Source organism: Bos taurus, chromosome 16, assembly GCF_002263795.3.
Source record: "Bos taurus isolate L1 Dominette 01449 registration number 42190680 breed Hereford chromosome 16, ARS-UCD2.0, whole genome shotgun sequence".
NCBI lineage: Eukaryota > Metazoa > Chordata > Mammalia > Artiodactyla > Bovidae > Bos > Bos taurus.
The window spans coordinates 67,176,271-67,193,349 of NC_037343.1; the positions used below are offsets into that span (position 1 = coordinate 67,176,271).

At 36.2% G+C, this 17,079-nt stretch overlaps 1 protein-coding gene across 3 annotated transcripts in view; it reads left to right on the plus strand.

Annotated features, from left to right (window-relative positions):
• Nucleotides 1-17,079, plus strand: part of HMCN1 (hemicentin 1) — a 540,104-nt gene that overhangs the window by 470,639 nt on the left and 52,386 nt on the right. For all 3 annotated transcript variants that reach the window (XM_010813560.4, XM_024976236.2, NM_001192537.3), the window contains exons 84-89: nt 1,731-1,865; nt 2,243-2,433; nt 3,933-4,014; nt 8,532-8,801; nt 9,376-9,546; nt 9,682-9,852. In XM_010813560.4, the coding sequence (XP_010811862.2) occupies nt 1,731-1,865; nt 2,243-2,433; nt 3,933-4,014; nt 8,532-8,801; nt 9,376-9,546; nt 9,682-9,852 (1,020 nt within the window). The remainder of the gene's footprint in view (nt 1-1,730; nt 1,866-2,242; nt 2,434-3,932; nt 4,015-8,531; nt 8,802-9,375; nt 9,547-9,681; nt 9,853-17,079) is intronic.

Consider the following 17,079-nt stretch of genomic DNA (forward strand, 5'->3'; position numbering starts at 1 on the left):
GTTCTTTTCATTCTTTAGAAAGGACATGTTGATCACAGGACCATATATTGAAGGATATAGGTAGGTTTTTAACCTAAAACTAATTCCCCTCCCCCTGAGAAGTCATATACACAGATGCCCAAGCGTATCCCCCTGGACTTCTTTGCTGTTCTCACTCAGTCGTGTCTGAATCTTTGTGACCCCACCTACTGCAGCCCGCCAGGCTTCTCTGTCCGTAGGATTTCCCAGGCAAGAATACTGAAGTGCCTTGCCATCTCCCCCTCCAGGGATATTCCCGAGCATTGGCAGGAGAATTCTTTACCACTGAGCTACCTGGGACCTCCTTCCTTATTGATTAAGACGACTGTGAGAGCCCTGAAGATTCACCTAATTTTACAGAGAACTCTATTTTTCATTGTATGAATTAACCTCTCTAATCTACTATCAGAGTGTAGATCAATTAAGTAAACAAGTTCCAATCTGTGTGTGCACTACATGTTCGGGTAAAGCCACGCATCATGGGGAAGATGTGTTTCTGTTAGACTTTTATCACCAGCACGAAGATACTGTTTGTAAAAAGAAATTGTTGCTTCCTAAAATTGAGTTCTGAAGTACTACACTATTAGCATTTAAGAAATGCCTTGCTAGAAAGTTAGTAATAAGCTTGAGTTTTCTGTTATAAAGCTTTATAATAACTAGAATTCATCAGCTGTGTCACCTTAACAGTAATAGTATAACATACTTCACTAAAGAAAAATAAACTCTAAAAAACCTAATCACTACTGTTTTCTGAAGATATAATACTAACTTAGTTACGTTTTTAAAGCTTAATTTTCCATTTACTATTCAGCAGTATGAAAACTTTAAAAGATAATTTGAACCGGCTATATAGCACAGGGAGCTCAACCCCCTGCTCTGTGATGACCTAGATGGGTGGGATTGGGGGCTGGGGGGGTGGGGGTGGTCCAAGAGGGAGAAGATAAATGTTCACATATACCTGATTCACTCTGTTGTACAACAAAAACTTAACACAACGTTGTAAAGCAATTATATTAAAAAAAAAAAAGATACTTTGAATGGGAGAGAACCTGCAAAGTAAACATACTTAATGTAATTAGATATTGATTGGTCTAATCGGAATCTTATTTAGTATCAATTGTTTTAGGATTTGCATATTTATCTTATACTCTATTCCAAGTATTGAAACTACCTTTGGTAATTTATATCATTACCACTTATGGGCAAGTTCAAATTATTACAAATTTAATTTTGTCATTATTACCTAACTAGCGTAGGTGTTCATGACTTTCCTTCTGAGCTGCCAGGTCAGTTGAATTATAACTGAAAAGGTTTCCATGTTCTTGATGTAAATTGTTTGGGAGGAAAAGTGGTGGTGAAAGAAATGAAATGGAAAATGTCATATTTCTGAACGAAAGATTTTTGAAACCTAGAGAGAGTGCGAGCCAGCTTTCAGCAACTCTAAGAGATGAAAGGTGTAATCGAAAATAATTTTAGAAGATGTTTGTTTTCATTCTCTTTTTCACTCTTCAAACAAGTGTCTAGAGACATAGCAAATAGCTCAGAGGAAGAAATCTCTGGAAAGGGCTCTCTCCTCTAGTGTCATAATGAGATCTCTTTGGTTGAATTGCTGACCAACTCATAAATCTAACCTGCAAAATACTGAGCTGTCGTGATTATTTTCTGAGGTTACTGAGAGGCATTTCTGTTGTTTTCTACCTTGTTTCCTTCAGCCCACTTTGACAGCGTCAATGGACACAGTGAACTTGTTATTGAAAGGATATCAAAAGAGGATTCAGGCACTTATGTGTGCACTGCCGAAAACAGCGTTGGTTTTGTGAAGGCAATCGGATTTGTTTATGTGAAAGGTGGGTGAAAGTGTTCTGTTTTCAATATTTATGATGAATGGTTTGTATTTTGCATCCCTATTGTCTAGTAATATGATGTAACCAGTTTATTAGCTTAATCTTATTTCACAGATGTGCAAACTCATGAGATATAAAAAAAATTATGAACGTTCATCTGAAAAGTAGGTAAGCAGTATGTGAAGAGATCATTTGGCACAGATGGAATCATCCACTTAGATTATTGAAATGGACAAAATTCTCTCGTCGATTAGCATGAGCAGCTGATTCTGGAAGATTCATGGGGCTCAAAAGTGGCTTTTCCCCTCTTCACTAAATTATCTTTTAAATAGGTTAGAATCACAAAGGCTAATATACACTCATCTTTTGTTATTTCCCAGAACCTCCAGTCTTCAAAGGTGATTACCCTTCTAACTGGATTGAACCACTTGGTGGTAATGCAATCCTGAATTGTGAGGTGAAAGGAGATCCCGCCCCAACCATCCAGTGGAGCAGAAGGGGGATCGATATTGAAATTAGCCACAGAATCCGGCAACTTGGCAATGGCTCCTTGGCCATTTATGGCACTGTAGTAAGTCACACTGAATTGTCAGTACACACTTTAAATGTCGCAATCAACACCTCTCTATAGGTGCCATGGGAAGTTTCTCTGCTTTCCTATTTTAATCATAAAATCTGAATCAATGGGTTCTTTTAAAAAACTGAAAAGATAGTTCAAATTGATGATTTTTAGCCCTCCAAAGGAGTCCGAGCAATAAAAAAATTTGCTGCTTTGTTCTCCATCATTGACCAATTATTCAGCATCAATAGATAACTTCCTCCAATCTGTTTTAGAATGAGGAATTTGAAGAATTACAAGAACCATTTTAAATACAAGGTAGATTTCATCACTAAGTCAACAGTTTTATCAGGCTTTACAAAAGCTTCAGTAATTCAGGCAATATTAGTACTTTAAGTTATTCTAATTTGAGGGTCAAGGGAATGAGATATTTTATCTAAAAAATTCTTGACCAAAGATGAGTTATCTGTTAACCCACTGCTGAATTCATTGAAATCATAATTAGACCATACTGTCCAATGGAGCACTTTCTTTTATTCAGCTTGGTTTTATTTCAGCATTAGATGCTGTTGATCGTTCCTCCAATTTTGAGATGATTTCTACCTCTGGCTACACTAATCAGTCTCTGCTTCTTCACTGCTGCTTTCCCTGCTTTACCTCTATACAAACATAACTACTTTTGAAGTCCTTGGTACCTCTTCTAATATTAATACTGATTTTCCACCACACAATTTCAGATTCCTAACCCTATACCTTCAACCCTGAAACTCTTTCAAGTTCCATCTACAGTTTCCTACGAGAAATTTCTATCTGGATCATGCATTGATACTTTGACTGAATTATCTAAACCAACATCCATCTCTCTTCTCCTACCCTCTTCCACTTCCTGCAATTCAGTTCCCCCTAATTGATTTATTCTTTTTATTAACAAGACCAGAATTCCTCTGTTCATAAGACCTTAGCAAAATCTCTAATTAGATATTAAATCTAAATTCATGTGATACTTCTTTTCTATATCGTATGTGTATAAATTTATCACTTATGTTCTGTGATTTGCATCACTAGTAAATTAGTTTTTCACTTTCTTTCCTGTATTTCAAGCTTCTAAAGTAGAGGCTGACATTAATGTTTTTAATAACCTCTGTAACAAAGAACTAGATATTTGTTCATTTATTCTGCATATTTAATGCTTTTTAAGATATCTATAAGAATATATTGGCATTTTTCTTTACTAAGATAATTTTGGATAAATCATTATAAAAAATGGTATTTCTGCTTTGGTTTCTACCTGTTATTGTTCCCTGAGAGTTCCCTAGTTTGTTTAGGAAAAAAATTAAGCTAAGAATTTTTTTTTAATCTATTTGTATGGTTAAATATATGTAAGTTTTCCTATTTCTATTAAAATACCTTTTCATAAACACAATTGCATAAACAAGCTCATGGTGAAAAAAAACTGATTTTTCACTGCTCAGTAGGCTCCTATTTTTATAAAACACTGCTTATTTCCATAGAATGAAGATGCTGGTGATTATACATGTGTAGCTACCAACGAAGCTGGGGTGGTGGAACGCAGCATGAGTCTGACTTTGCAGAGTAAGCTGCTTAATTACTTAAACACTTGATTGAAGAAATGTCCATATAATTGTTCATTTAACTTTCTAGCAAATACAATAATGGTAGCTTTCAGAGTCTAATTTAGTTTGCTGCTGCTGATACAGCAATTGTTATCAACCAGAAGACTGATACAACTTTGCACAGGTATTTTTGTCTATTTTACCTAACATATGCAGTTCAAATTTGCAGTGGTTTGGTATCAGAGCTTTTGTTGTTGTTTGCAATATATTCAGTCAAATACCCTTTTTATAGCTCCCTACCAGTCTTGTAAGGAGCTTACAAAGATGTCATTTTATGGCACTTTAAAACTAGGTGTTAAAGACTAATGTAAATGAACTCAAGAGTTCTCTGGATCAATTGCTGTCAATCTGTTGTGAAGTATCTGTGTGTTCTTGGCAGGATGAGCACGGTTGTGATGAAGGTCCTCAGTATAAACAATCAGAAGATAGGTTTTGGTAATTTGAAAAGCATGAAAGACTCCAAGCTCAGTGGACAGTCCCCAGAACCACTTCAGGGGCTGACCTGAGAAATCAGTTTATTTTGTGAATAGGCTCAGTATTTAATGGAATGAATTTACATTTTTTATTCACAATTAAGAGATGCTGTAGACCAGCATTTACTAACAGCTGTTTACCAAACTACTATTCTCTAAAACTTGAATAGATATTTCTCTATTTCTATATATTCTCTGAAATGCTGAATAGATATTTAATAGATATTGAAGACAGTGGTCCCCCCTGCAGCCTTAGTGAGCTATAATTGACAAATAAAACTATGTATATTTAAAGCATACAGTATAGAACTTCCCTGATGGTCCAATGGTTAAGACCCTGCGCTTCTACTGTGGGGGGTGCCGGTTCAATACCAAGTCAGGAAACTAAGATCCTACATGCCATGTGGCATGGTGAAAAAACGTGAAGTGTACAGTGTGATGATTTGATATACATATATTGAATACACTGTAAAATGATTACCACAATCAAGTTAATTAACATATTCATCACCTCACACATTATTTTTTTTTGGTTTGTTTTTTGTGGGATTTTTGGTGAAAATATTTAAGATCTACTCAGCAAGTTGCAAGTATAGAATACAGTGTGACTAACTGGAGTCATCATACTGTACATTAGATTCTCAAAAGTTACTCATTTAAAAAAAAAAAAAAGTTACTCATTTTTATGATGGAAAGTCTGTATGTTTTGACCAGTATCTGCCCACATCCCCACCCTTCAGCCCTGGCCACCCCCAGTCTGTTCTCTGTTCCTGACTGTTTAAGATTCTACATGTAAGTAACAGCACGCAACTATCTGCCTCTTGTCTGGCGTATTTCTCGTAACATAATGCCTTCCATGTTGTCACAGATGGCAGGATTCCCTCCTTTTCGCGGCTGAATAATATTCAATAGAATAATATTCTATTGTGAATGTTATTCTAATAGGATAAAATTCTAATCTGTACAATAGAATATTATATACATTATATACAATAGAATATATTATTCATAAGCTTGTTTTTGTGTCTAAGATAGTGTTTTATTAAAATACAAATGTACCAAATAATAACTTTATGGATATCATTAGGAGAAAAGTAGAGTGGCATGATTGAATAATTCTGAGAAAAATAGATTAAACAAAGTTTTCATTTATTAAATATGTATATATGAGTACCTACTATATGCCGAGCTCTGCTTAGGTGCACCAGTTTTCTTTACTGCAGATATTTCCAGAAATGTTAGCATGTACATGTGAATTTAACTCAATTAGAGGAGGATATAATATTCTAAATTTCCCCCCCAAAAATGTTATTCTCATGAAACGCCGCCCCCCGCCCCCCGCAGGGTTTCATGGCTTTCTTGGGTGAATGTACGTAGAGCATCTCACAATTAATCTCCCCAGGAAGAGTAATTCACTGGCCAAGTTTAAGAAAAACTGCATTAGATTAGCTCATCTACATATACTGACAATAAATTCATTGTAATAAATGAGGGATATAAAAAAGTAAAAAATACAATGTTTAAGATTAAAGTACCATAAGGAATGTCTTCATTTAGATAAAATGCTCATATTTAACAAATTATTGTATGACTGAAAGATGTACATAGGGAATTTTTTCTTTTCCTTTTTAAATTTTTTTACATATGGGATTTATTGTTAAATAAATTTATAGACTATGTGCCATTGGAAATGTTCAAATATGGAATCTAAATTAAGAGTCTTAGTTTTATTTAACACTTTTTTCACCATAATAATATGAATAGGCTTATTTATTCAATGTTCTTATTTAGTGTGTTGCATGACTAATTGAGCCATTTACTTTATTCAACAACAGTTTATTGAATACATAATGTAATCTGAAACTGGACGGGTGTTCTTAGAGCCAGTTTAATATAAACATCAAGTAAGAACACAATTTGAGGAGGATGCGGACATATATATGAATAATACGTTAATAACACTGAAAGATTCAAACCTCATGTGAAATAATTCCTTTTGTAAAAGACAACATGTCAGTGATGCTTTTACATAAAATACTGTCATAGTAGTATTACCATGAAACATATTTTACTTCTGTTTTTGTTTTGTGTTCTGTCCTTCCAGATACACCTGGTCTGTAATATGCTGCCACCACCCTGAATTCTCTCATATGCCTTACTTTTTGTTGAGCCAATCCTTTCTCCATTCAGTCTCACTAAAAACACTGCTGTCATCCTAGAATACTCTATCAAGAAAAAACACACTCCCCTATTCTCACCTATTCAAACGTAAACCCTTTAAAGATTTTAACCAAATGTTTAACACCTGCATGCTCCTGCTGTCCAGGCTGAATCACCTTTCAGAGCTAACTATCTCTATACCGTTTGCTTCTCTCCACGGCAGTTCCTTTCTCCTATATATGTGAAGTGAAGTGAAGTCGCTCAGTCATGTCCGACTCTTTGCGACCCCATGGACTGTAGCCTATCATGCTCCTCTGTCCATGGGATTTTCCAGGCAAGAGTGCTGGAGTGGATTGCCATTTCCTTCTCCAGGGTATCTTCCCGACCCAGGAAACGAACCCGGGTCTCCTGCATTGGAGGCAGACGCTTTACCGTCTGAGCCACCAGGAAAGCCCTCTCCTATATATAATCTTACTCATTAAAAAAAAAAAAAAATCCAGTTCAAGCTTCTTCTCCATGCAGTCCTTCATATTCTCTTTGTTGACATTGTAGACCAGTATAAATATGCCACCAACTTTTTATATTTTATAGTTCCTTTTATCTTTCCAATAACTTCATTTGAACAGCTGTCATCCACTATAGATACTGTGGACCTCTCGCTCCTCCTTGAAACACACTTTGGTTGCTAGGATACCATTTTCTCCTGAATTTCTTCCTTCCTCAGTGATCAGCTCTGAATATCATTTACAGGCTCATTTTCTGTCCATTTATTACCTAATAATGTTGCAATAGTTTCTATCGTTGGATCTCTCCCTCTCATTTTAGACTCACTCCTAAAGCAGTCTTACCTCTCTATTCTAAGCTTGAGATATGAATATCTAGACATCTCCACTTGACTGTCCTACAGATATCTCAAGCTCAGCATTTCTAAATGGATGCAAATCATCATTCCTTATTCCTTCCTAATAAATCTCTTCTTTCTCATATATTCTACTGAATTTACCCAAAGATACAAAAAAACCCTGTAGTCATCAATTCCTCCCTTTATGCTATACTATTGAATGGCTAACTCCTATAACTCCTACTTTAATAATTCTTGAATGTCTTCCTTTACCTCTTCATTTCCAGAGACATACTTTTGTTTGATGTATTGAGTCACTATGGTTTATGCTCTCATGTTACCACACATTTATCTATTATGTACTAAATTTTATATGTATATTACAGCTCAATAATTGGTTACTTGTCTGTCTTATAAATAGACTCCAAATCCCTTGAAACTAGATACTGTATCTGTGCACAATGCCTGGCAAGAAATAAATTCTCAATATATGTATATATTGAGAATGATAATAAGTGATGAAAGAATAACTTAATAATGACTCTTTACCTCAAAAAATGATGTAAAGAAGAGAATTGAATGTTCACCAGGTAAAACACAGACAAAAACAATAACAAAAACAATAAGAACAGTAGTACTATCAATATTGTCTTGTCTTTTGTTGAAGATCTGTGCTTGCATCATCTTAGTTGAGTCAAGATCCTCTGAACTAGGCACCATTTTTAAGGACACAGTGATTCAAAAAGATAGTAAAGAGCAGAGGCAGAATGTGAATCCAGAAAAGCACAACTGCAGAGCCCATGCTCTAGGCTAGACTGCTTAGGGATTTAACATTTTTAACGTTTACTAAATAAAACATTCTGTCAATGGCAATTACAACCTACATTGTATCAAAAAAAAATCAGTGTAATTTTTTTCTAAATAATGTTATTATATAATATGACTCACAATGTAATAAATATAATTCCACAAAAACTAAGAAACATATGCTTTTCTCCACAGGTCCTCCTATTATCACTCTTGAACCAGTAGAAACTATTATTAATGCTGGCAGCAAAGTCATCTTGAATTGTCAAGCAACTGGAGAGCCTCGTCCAACCATTACATGGTCCCGTCAAGGGCACTCTATCCTCTGGGATGAGAGAATTAATGTGTTGTCCAATAACTCATTACATATTGCTGCTGCTCAGAAAGAAGATACGTCTGAGTATGAATGCGTTGCTCGAAACTTGATGGGGTCTGTCCTTGTGAGAGTGCCTGTCATAGTCCAGGGTGAGTGTGATATTCGTTTACCCTGATATATTCTTATTAAACAGTACCTGGGGCAATCTAAACAATAAAAATCATTAAGCATCTTAGACCACAGCTCTTGTACCCTTAAGATACTTCTAGATTATAGGGATAGGACAAAAATCACATTACAAACTGATGAGATTAAAAACAGTACAGATGAGAGCTGCAGAATACCAAGTTAATAATTCAAAATCCCAAATGGAATTTTGTTTTTAAAACTTGGTTAAAATTATTCTCAAAAATCAGTGGATAGTTTTGCTTCAAAGAATGATTTATTTCCAAAAGGTAAACAGCATATAAATGTCTTCATCGCTCACTCTTTCAACAGCCATGCCCAAATGAGTCAGGACTGGAACCAGGAAGAAACTCTAGTTAACCGCTCAGTTCTTCTTGGATGCTTCGGTTTTAATTTTACACGGAAGAAGAGCTTCCATAAACAATGTCTCAGCCTTTCTAGGTTCAGCGCTAGACCCAGTGCATATCTTCCATGAGATCTGACTTACAGTGTTGGTGTTTACAATAACGGAGACCAAGTACGGTGTTTTATTTGCAGTGCCCGGTGGCTTTTCCCAGTGGTCGGCCTGGAGACCCTGCAGTGCCACCTGTGGAAAGGGGATCCAGAAGAGGAGTCGTCTGTGCAACAACCCCTCTCCAGCCAACGGGGGGAAGCCTTGCCAGGGATCAGATTCAGAAATGCAAAACTGTCACCAGAAGCCATGTCCAGGTACACCTCTTTATTCAACAGACAGGCACGTGGTTCAGTAGGTACCCTCTTCTGTCCCCCAAGTCTGGCTTGTTTCAGTATAAGTTCTTTCTACTGAAATGTCTCTGATCGTGTTAACGTGTCGCCTTTGGATAGTGGACGGGAACTGGTCAGAATGGAGTCCCTGGGAAGAATGCACGAGGAGCTGTGGACGCGGCAACCGAACCAGGACCAGAACTTGCAATAATCCATCAGCTCAACACGGTGGGCGGCCGTGTGAAGGGACTGCCGTGGAAATCATCATGTGCAACATTCGGCCTTGCCCAGGTGAGAACCTAGAGATGGGCAAAACTTGCATCTTTTTGACCCATACAAAGGAGTTATAATCGTTTCTTCTTTATTGGAAACAGATGTTGTGGCTTCAACCTTTGAACACAATCTTTGTGTTTCACTTCTGTCTCATGGATGAATATATGGAGGTGTGGCATTAAATCAGTGTTAATTCAAGTACCTGATTTAACTGAACATGAGAAAGAGTTCCAAACTGTGGTATATTTTTTAATCATTTAAATGCAATCAAATTAATAGAATTTTAGAGATGTTGAAGACCTTAGATAACAGCTCATCCAGTCATTCATTTTCAGATGAGAAAAATGAAGCCTAGAGAGGTTAAAGACCTGCCCAGAAATACACAGCTGGCAAGGAGAAAATAGCATTAGCTACATTCACTCAATAAATGTCATGTGCTAGGAACCATGCTTAGGACCTTATCTACATGTCATTTTTGACTTTGTGAAACAACATAGGTGTTTAGGTTCTAGGTGTCTTCACTATAAGAATCTTTGCTGCCAAGCAAGCAGTACTGCCACACAACTAAATAGACCATAAGACAATTTTGCTGTAAAAGATAAATTAATGAAAATAAAGGTACATCTAAAAGGATATAATTAAGATGAAAAATTAAAACCAAAGTTTTTAAACAATTTGTTGTGAAAAATTAAAAATGAAAATACTTTAGAAAATACTTGAATATATTCCAAATGTGTGTAAATTCATGTTATAGTTGTATTGCTTCCCAATGGTTCAAGTGGTAAAGAATCTACATGCAATGCAGGAGATGCATGAAACTTGAGTTTGATCCCTGGATCAGGACGCTCCCCTGGAGAAGGAAATGGCAACCCACTCCAGTGTTCTTGCCAGGGAAATCCCATGGACAGAAGAGCCTAGTGGGCTACTGTTCATAGGGTTGCAGAGTCAGACATGACTGAGCTTGCATGCACATAGTCATATTGGGGTATATCTTGGAAAACAAAGTTACTTCCTTTCTCAAAGTTTATCATCAATGATTCAGGATCTTAGTGTGTTAGCCACTTAGTCATGTCCGACTCTTTGTGACCCCATGGACTGTACCCCACCAGGCTCCTCTGTCCATGGGATTTCCCAGGCAAGAATACTGGAGTAGGTTTCCATTTCCTTCTCCAGAGGATCTTCCCAACCCAAGGATTGAAGCCGGGTCTCCCACATTGCAGGCAGATTCTTTACGGTTTGAGCCACTAGGGAAACCCTCAGAATCTCATGTTGGATATAAATTCTTACAGATGTAAAAAAAAATCTGCTGTTAAGTCTTTTCAGCTGTCCCCTGAGAGTAAAATGAACAGAGGAGGGATACTGCTATTTCTTATCAATATATGTAACATGTATAGCTGATCATACATATCTGGACCACAGTTAAATGTTCCATCCCATTCTCAGTCCTTATATTTCACCAAATTCTCTAAGTCAGATTCTGTCTCAAATACTACAATTCTGGCTACATTATGTTACCATTTTCTAGAAACATATTCATTGGGAAACACATAACCTTTTCCTTTTGCAGGGATATAAGAAGAGCTTGATGTGTTTGCCTGCAACTTCTAATATTGTGTGATAAATTTGATAAAGACAGCATTAGAAAGCAATCTGTATTACCTAAATTAGCTAAAAATGATACTGGAATAATTAATGCTCCTAAAGACTGTTATGAATTATAGTTAGTCACTCAGTCATGCCTGACTCTTTGCAACCCTATGAACTGTAGCCTGTCAGGCTGCTCTGTCCATGGAATTGTCCAGGCAAGAATACTGGAGTGTGTACCTATTCCCTTCTCCAGGGGATCTTCCTGACCCAGGGATTGAATACAGGGTTTTCTGTATTGCAGGCAGATTCTTTACTGTGTGAGGCACCAGGGAAGCCCCTATTCTATGAATTACTCATCACCCTTTTATATTCACCATAGCTTGGTAAACCTTTGCTTTTGACAGGTGGGAGGGATGATTGTGCTCACCGAAGGATTTACAAACTCATATGTCATCACTTTAGTATGGTATGCAATCCGACTTTATACTTTTTTTTTTTTTTTAAATTCTACCAGTTTATTGCTACCAACCCATCACCCTCCACCCTCATGCACACATGCTCAGTCATGTAACCCCATGGACTACAGCCTGCCAGGCTCCTCTGTCCATGGACTTTTCCAGGCAAGAATACTGGAGTGGGTTGCCATTTCCTTCTCCATGACTTTATACTCTTATTTCACACTTCCAGTAAGTTTTCTTATCTCTGTATTTTCTCTCAAGTCAGTATACATAGTCATCGACTTTTCTAAGACCATCACATCTGCTCATCACTCTATAGATCTTAATGAGACCTAAGATGTATATAATATAAAAATGGGAACACTGAGTCAGTGGAGAAATGAAACCACTGCCAACTAGTTGAAACATGTCAACCAGTTATTTTATCTTTCACAGCAAAATTGCCCCATAGCCAGTTAGTTGGAGGAAAACCTCTTTGGGGCAAAGATTCTCAGAGTGACTATACTAGGTGTGGTATATTAGGGCTTTTTCAGATTAAGGTAACAGAAATTAAATGTAAATAAACAGACCATCTATTTAGACCATCTAAATAGACCAAGCTTAAATACTAAGCTTCCATAGAAAATTCTGTTTTCAGGTATGATTGAATCCAAGAATTTGGCTAATGTTTGTACCAGAGTGTTTTCCATCTCTCTTCTCTGCTTTCCTTTCTTTGGCTTTATTCTTCATTAGACTCTATCCGTGTGGGAAAAAATGACTGGTGGTACCTGGCCTACAAGGACCTTAGAATCTAAGGCCTCAGAGCAAAAGAGTTCCTCTCTCTCAGAATTTGTATCAGCCTCTGGGAAGGAACCCTGCTTGATTTTGTGGGTCCCAGGCTCACCTCTGAACTCAGGGAGTCCAGGAGAAGGATACTGCTCTGAAAGCCAGCTTGGGCTACTTCCCCACAGTGGATCAAGAGAGGCAGGGCTCCTTGTTTGACAGCCTGAAAGAAATCCTATGGAATGGAAGAGTGGCTGTTGATTCATTAATTCATTCCTTAAATCACTCATTAATCCAACAGATATTTATTGAGCACTCAGTCTGTATTCAAGGCACTGTTCTAACTGCTAGAATTAGAATATCATTCACATACTGATAAGCGTATAGAACAAATCCAAGAGTTGAAGTGGTAGAACATACCTGGAAGAGATACTTTACTGAGATGGTCTATAAAAGGGATGTTGACAAAAATGAGATAGTTACCCTCTGCTTTGGGTATTGCATTCTATTGCACAAATTCAGGAAACTATATGATAAAATATTTGATATGAGAAAATATATGATAATTTACTGAGGTTATATAACTACTAAAAAGTGAATTAAGGATTTGTACCCAAGTTGATCTGATTCCTAAAGCTATTCACTTAGATCTTGGGTATCTTAATTTGCAGCTCAGGATTTCTATTGTTATAAAAATTAAATATTCTTATGAAATCTTAAAATAAAAAAGCCAAAATTATTTTAATCTTGAAAAATTAGAAAGCTAATTATAACATATCAAACCAGAAATACCTGATTAATCTTTGTACAGTTTATCAGCTATGATATCATTTAGCTTTTCATTATATAGATATTTGTACATGTCCTAAAACAAAACTCAAGGTGTCTCTTTTTTGTTTTTATTGAGTAACTATTGGCTTACTGCAGTCTTGCTCGCTGTTCTGTTGGCTTACTGATTTTTGGACTTTCTTTGGTTATCTCTCAGCCCCTACACCGACTGAACTTAGCTGCTGTTATGCATATTGTCAGTGGTGTTCTGGGTCCAGCCTCTGAGAGCGTGTGTCTCTTCCCACTGGGAGTTTCATGACATCACATTAATAGGGAGATACTGACCATGGTGGGAGTGTTTTGTATCATAAAAACTATAGATGCTATAAATCAGAGTTTCCTTCCTACTCCCAGAGAGCTGGCTGTTAAACATTTATCAGGCTCACCTCTGAACTCAGGGAGTCCAGGAGAAGGATACTGCTCTGAAAGCCAGCTTGGGCTACTTCCCCACAGTGGATCAAGAGACTGCCCATTTTGCATATACCACTGCAAAATGGGCAGATAGCCTAAGATGGTCTTTTTCATCCAGGGGGTATGTCAGCATCTTAGGGACAGAAGAGGTTTTCTTTTAATACATTGTTGGATTCAACTTGATAAGATTTTTGAGACTTTTTACATCTATGTTCATGAGAGATATTGGCCTGTACTTACCTTTTTTTGTAATGTCTTTGTCTGGTTTTACCATTAGGGTGATGCTGGCCTCATAGAAAGAGTTAGGAAGTAGTCTCTCTGCTCTGTCCTCTGAAAGAAAATGTAGAGAATTGGTATCTGGTACATTTTTTCCCACATATGTTTGGTAAAATTCAACAGTAAACCCATCTGGTACTGTGTTTTCTGTTATGGATGTTTAGTGATTACATTTCTTTAATAGATATAGAACTATTCAAACTTTTTTCTCGTGTGATTTTTGGCAAATTGTGTCTTTCAAGGAGTTGGTCCATTCCATCTAGGTTGTCAAACTGGCAGACATAGAGTTGTTCAAACTCTATTAATATTCCTTTTAATATTTTTAATACCCATAGGATCTATAGAGATGCCTCCTCTTTTATTTCTGATATTAATAATTTGTATTCTTTTTCTCTTGAATAGCCTGGCTAGAATCTTACTGATTTTACTGATCTTTTCAAAGAATCAGCTTTGGGTTTCACTGATTATTATCTATTGATTTCCTATGTTCAGTTTCACTAATCTCTGCTCTAATTCTATTTCTTTTTTTTTTTTTCTTTTCTTCTTTCTTTAGATTTCATTTTCTCTTTTTTAGTTTCCTAAGGTGGAAATGTAGATGATTTATTTTAGATCTTTTCTAATACATGCATTCAATACTATGAATTTCCCTCTAAGCACTACTTTTGCTGTATCCCACAAATTTTGATAAGTTGCATTTTCATTTGCATTTAATTCAAAATATTTTTAATATCTCAAGATTTCTTCTTTGCAATTGTATTATTTAGTAGTGTGTTATTTAATCTCCACATATTTGGGGATTTTGCATCTATCTATTATTGATTTCTAGCTTGATTCCACTGTGGTCTGAGAGCAGACATCATATAATTTCTATTTTTTAAAATTTGTTAAAGTATATTTTATGGCTCAGAATGTGGTCCACCTTGATGAATGTGCCATGTGAGCCTGAGAACAATGTAAATTCTGCTGTTCTCAGATGAACTAGTCTATAGACGTCAACTGTATCTAGTTGATTGCTGTTCTTGAGTTCAATCATTTTCTTATTATTTTTCTGCCTGCTGGATCTGTCATTTCTGATTTTTCCCAGTCATACATGCTTCATAAACTTTTTCCCATTCCACACATGCATTTATGTGTCATGTTTCCTTAGTCCCTTTCACTTGGAACAATTTCTTAGCTACTTTTTACGGCCTTGCTATTTTTTAAGTCTGTATGCTAGTCATTTTGTAAGAATTTTCTGTTTAGGTGTGTCTGATATTTTTTCATGATTAGATTCAGATTTTGCATTCTGGCAGACATATCATAGAAAAGATTTTGTGTCCTCAGTACATCATATCACGTGACATCTTAAACTGGTGATGTTAACTTTGTTCACTTTAACGTGGTGTTTTCCAGTGTGTAGTTACTATATTTACCTTTGTAATTAATAAGCATTTTGTAGGGAAACTTCTAAGACTTCATAAACATCTTGTTTCTTATCAGTCTTTTACCAGTTTTAGCATCTATTTATGATTTATTTTTGCTTTACATCAGTTATTGCTATGATCTTACAAGACATTTTATTTCTAACTCAATCATATCTCCTACATCTATTATTGGCTTTCCATTGTAGGAAAAAACTTTTCTCTCCCTTTTTTTTTTTTGAGTTATATCAGTAAGAACTCAAATACCCTTTCCTTCAGTGATTTATAATGCACAACTGTCATCATTTATTGTGATGCACAAATTGTCCTAGACTTGGTTGGTGGAGATCCCTTGAGGCTATCTTCAGTGTCCTCTTGACCTGTCCCCATGATTCTATGAACACTTCTACTTTCTGGTACAAATTGCTATTTTAGGCCTATTTTGTCTTCCCTCTAAAAAAGGTTGATATCTTCTGGGGTAGACTATCCTGCTGCCATTTGACAGTCATTAAAGATATATTGTTGGATTTCTGAAAGACTGAGCTTTTTTGGAAGTGTCATTTGGAAAGCATTGAGAACTTTGAGTAAAGAATAGCAGTACTAACATAGGGCTCACACTTAGGTGATATTCAAACACTTTTCATCTATCAACTCATTATTTTTTACACCCATCCTAGTAAGGTAGATTCTTTTCTTATCCACATAGAGCACATGAGGAAACTAGACACCCAGAAGCTAAGTAACTTGTCTAGGATCTCACAGCTAGTAAGGCCAGAGTGGTTATTCAGGCACAGGGTATCTGCTCTAGAGTCTCTGCTCTCCTGCCTTTCCAGAATCAGAACTGCAATGCAGTGTAATAACAAATTCATCTGTTTTACTTTTCATAATGTTCTAATTCCTCCATAGCTGTTGTCTTTTGTATTCTTTAGATAACATGAAATGTTACACCTTCTCTGGTTTATATTATCATTCTTGCTATCCTTCCATTCACATAAAAGAAACATTTCAATTCTGCCATGTTTCATGCCATGAAATTCAATTTTGGTTTAGGTTTTCTGTATTGACTTAAAAAATTAAAAGGATCTTCAGCTGAAAACCTCTATCCATATGTCATAGAAACTGTAGCCCACCAGGCTCCTCTACCCATGGAATTCTCCAGGCAAGAACACTGGAGTGGGTAGCCATTCCCTTCTCCAGGGGATCCCACATAAGGATCAAACCCAGGTCTCTTGCATTGCAGGCAGATTCTTTACCATCTGAGTCACCAGGGAAGCTCCATAATAAAATCTACAGAGATAAGAAATTAATAAATGTCACCCAGTTGTAATCCTCCAAAAAAATGCATGTATCATAAGGCTTTTTATAATACATAGAACATATTAAAACATAGAATATATTAAAACAGTTGGAATAGAATTTTGAAATGCCATATCCATATTAATAACTATGAACATCAGTGATCTTAATTAATAAAGTAGTAGTCTTGAGTAGTACTTGCCATTTAATGAAAGGCTTTCTTTCCC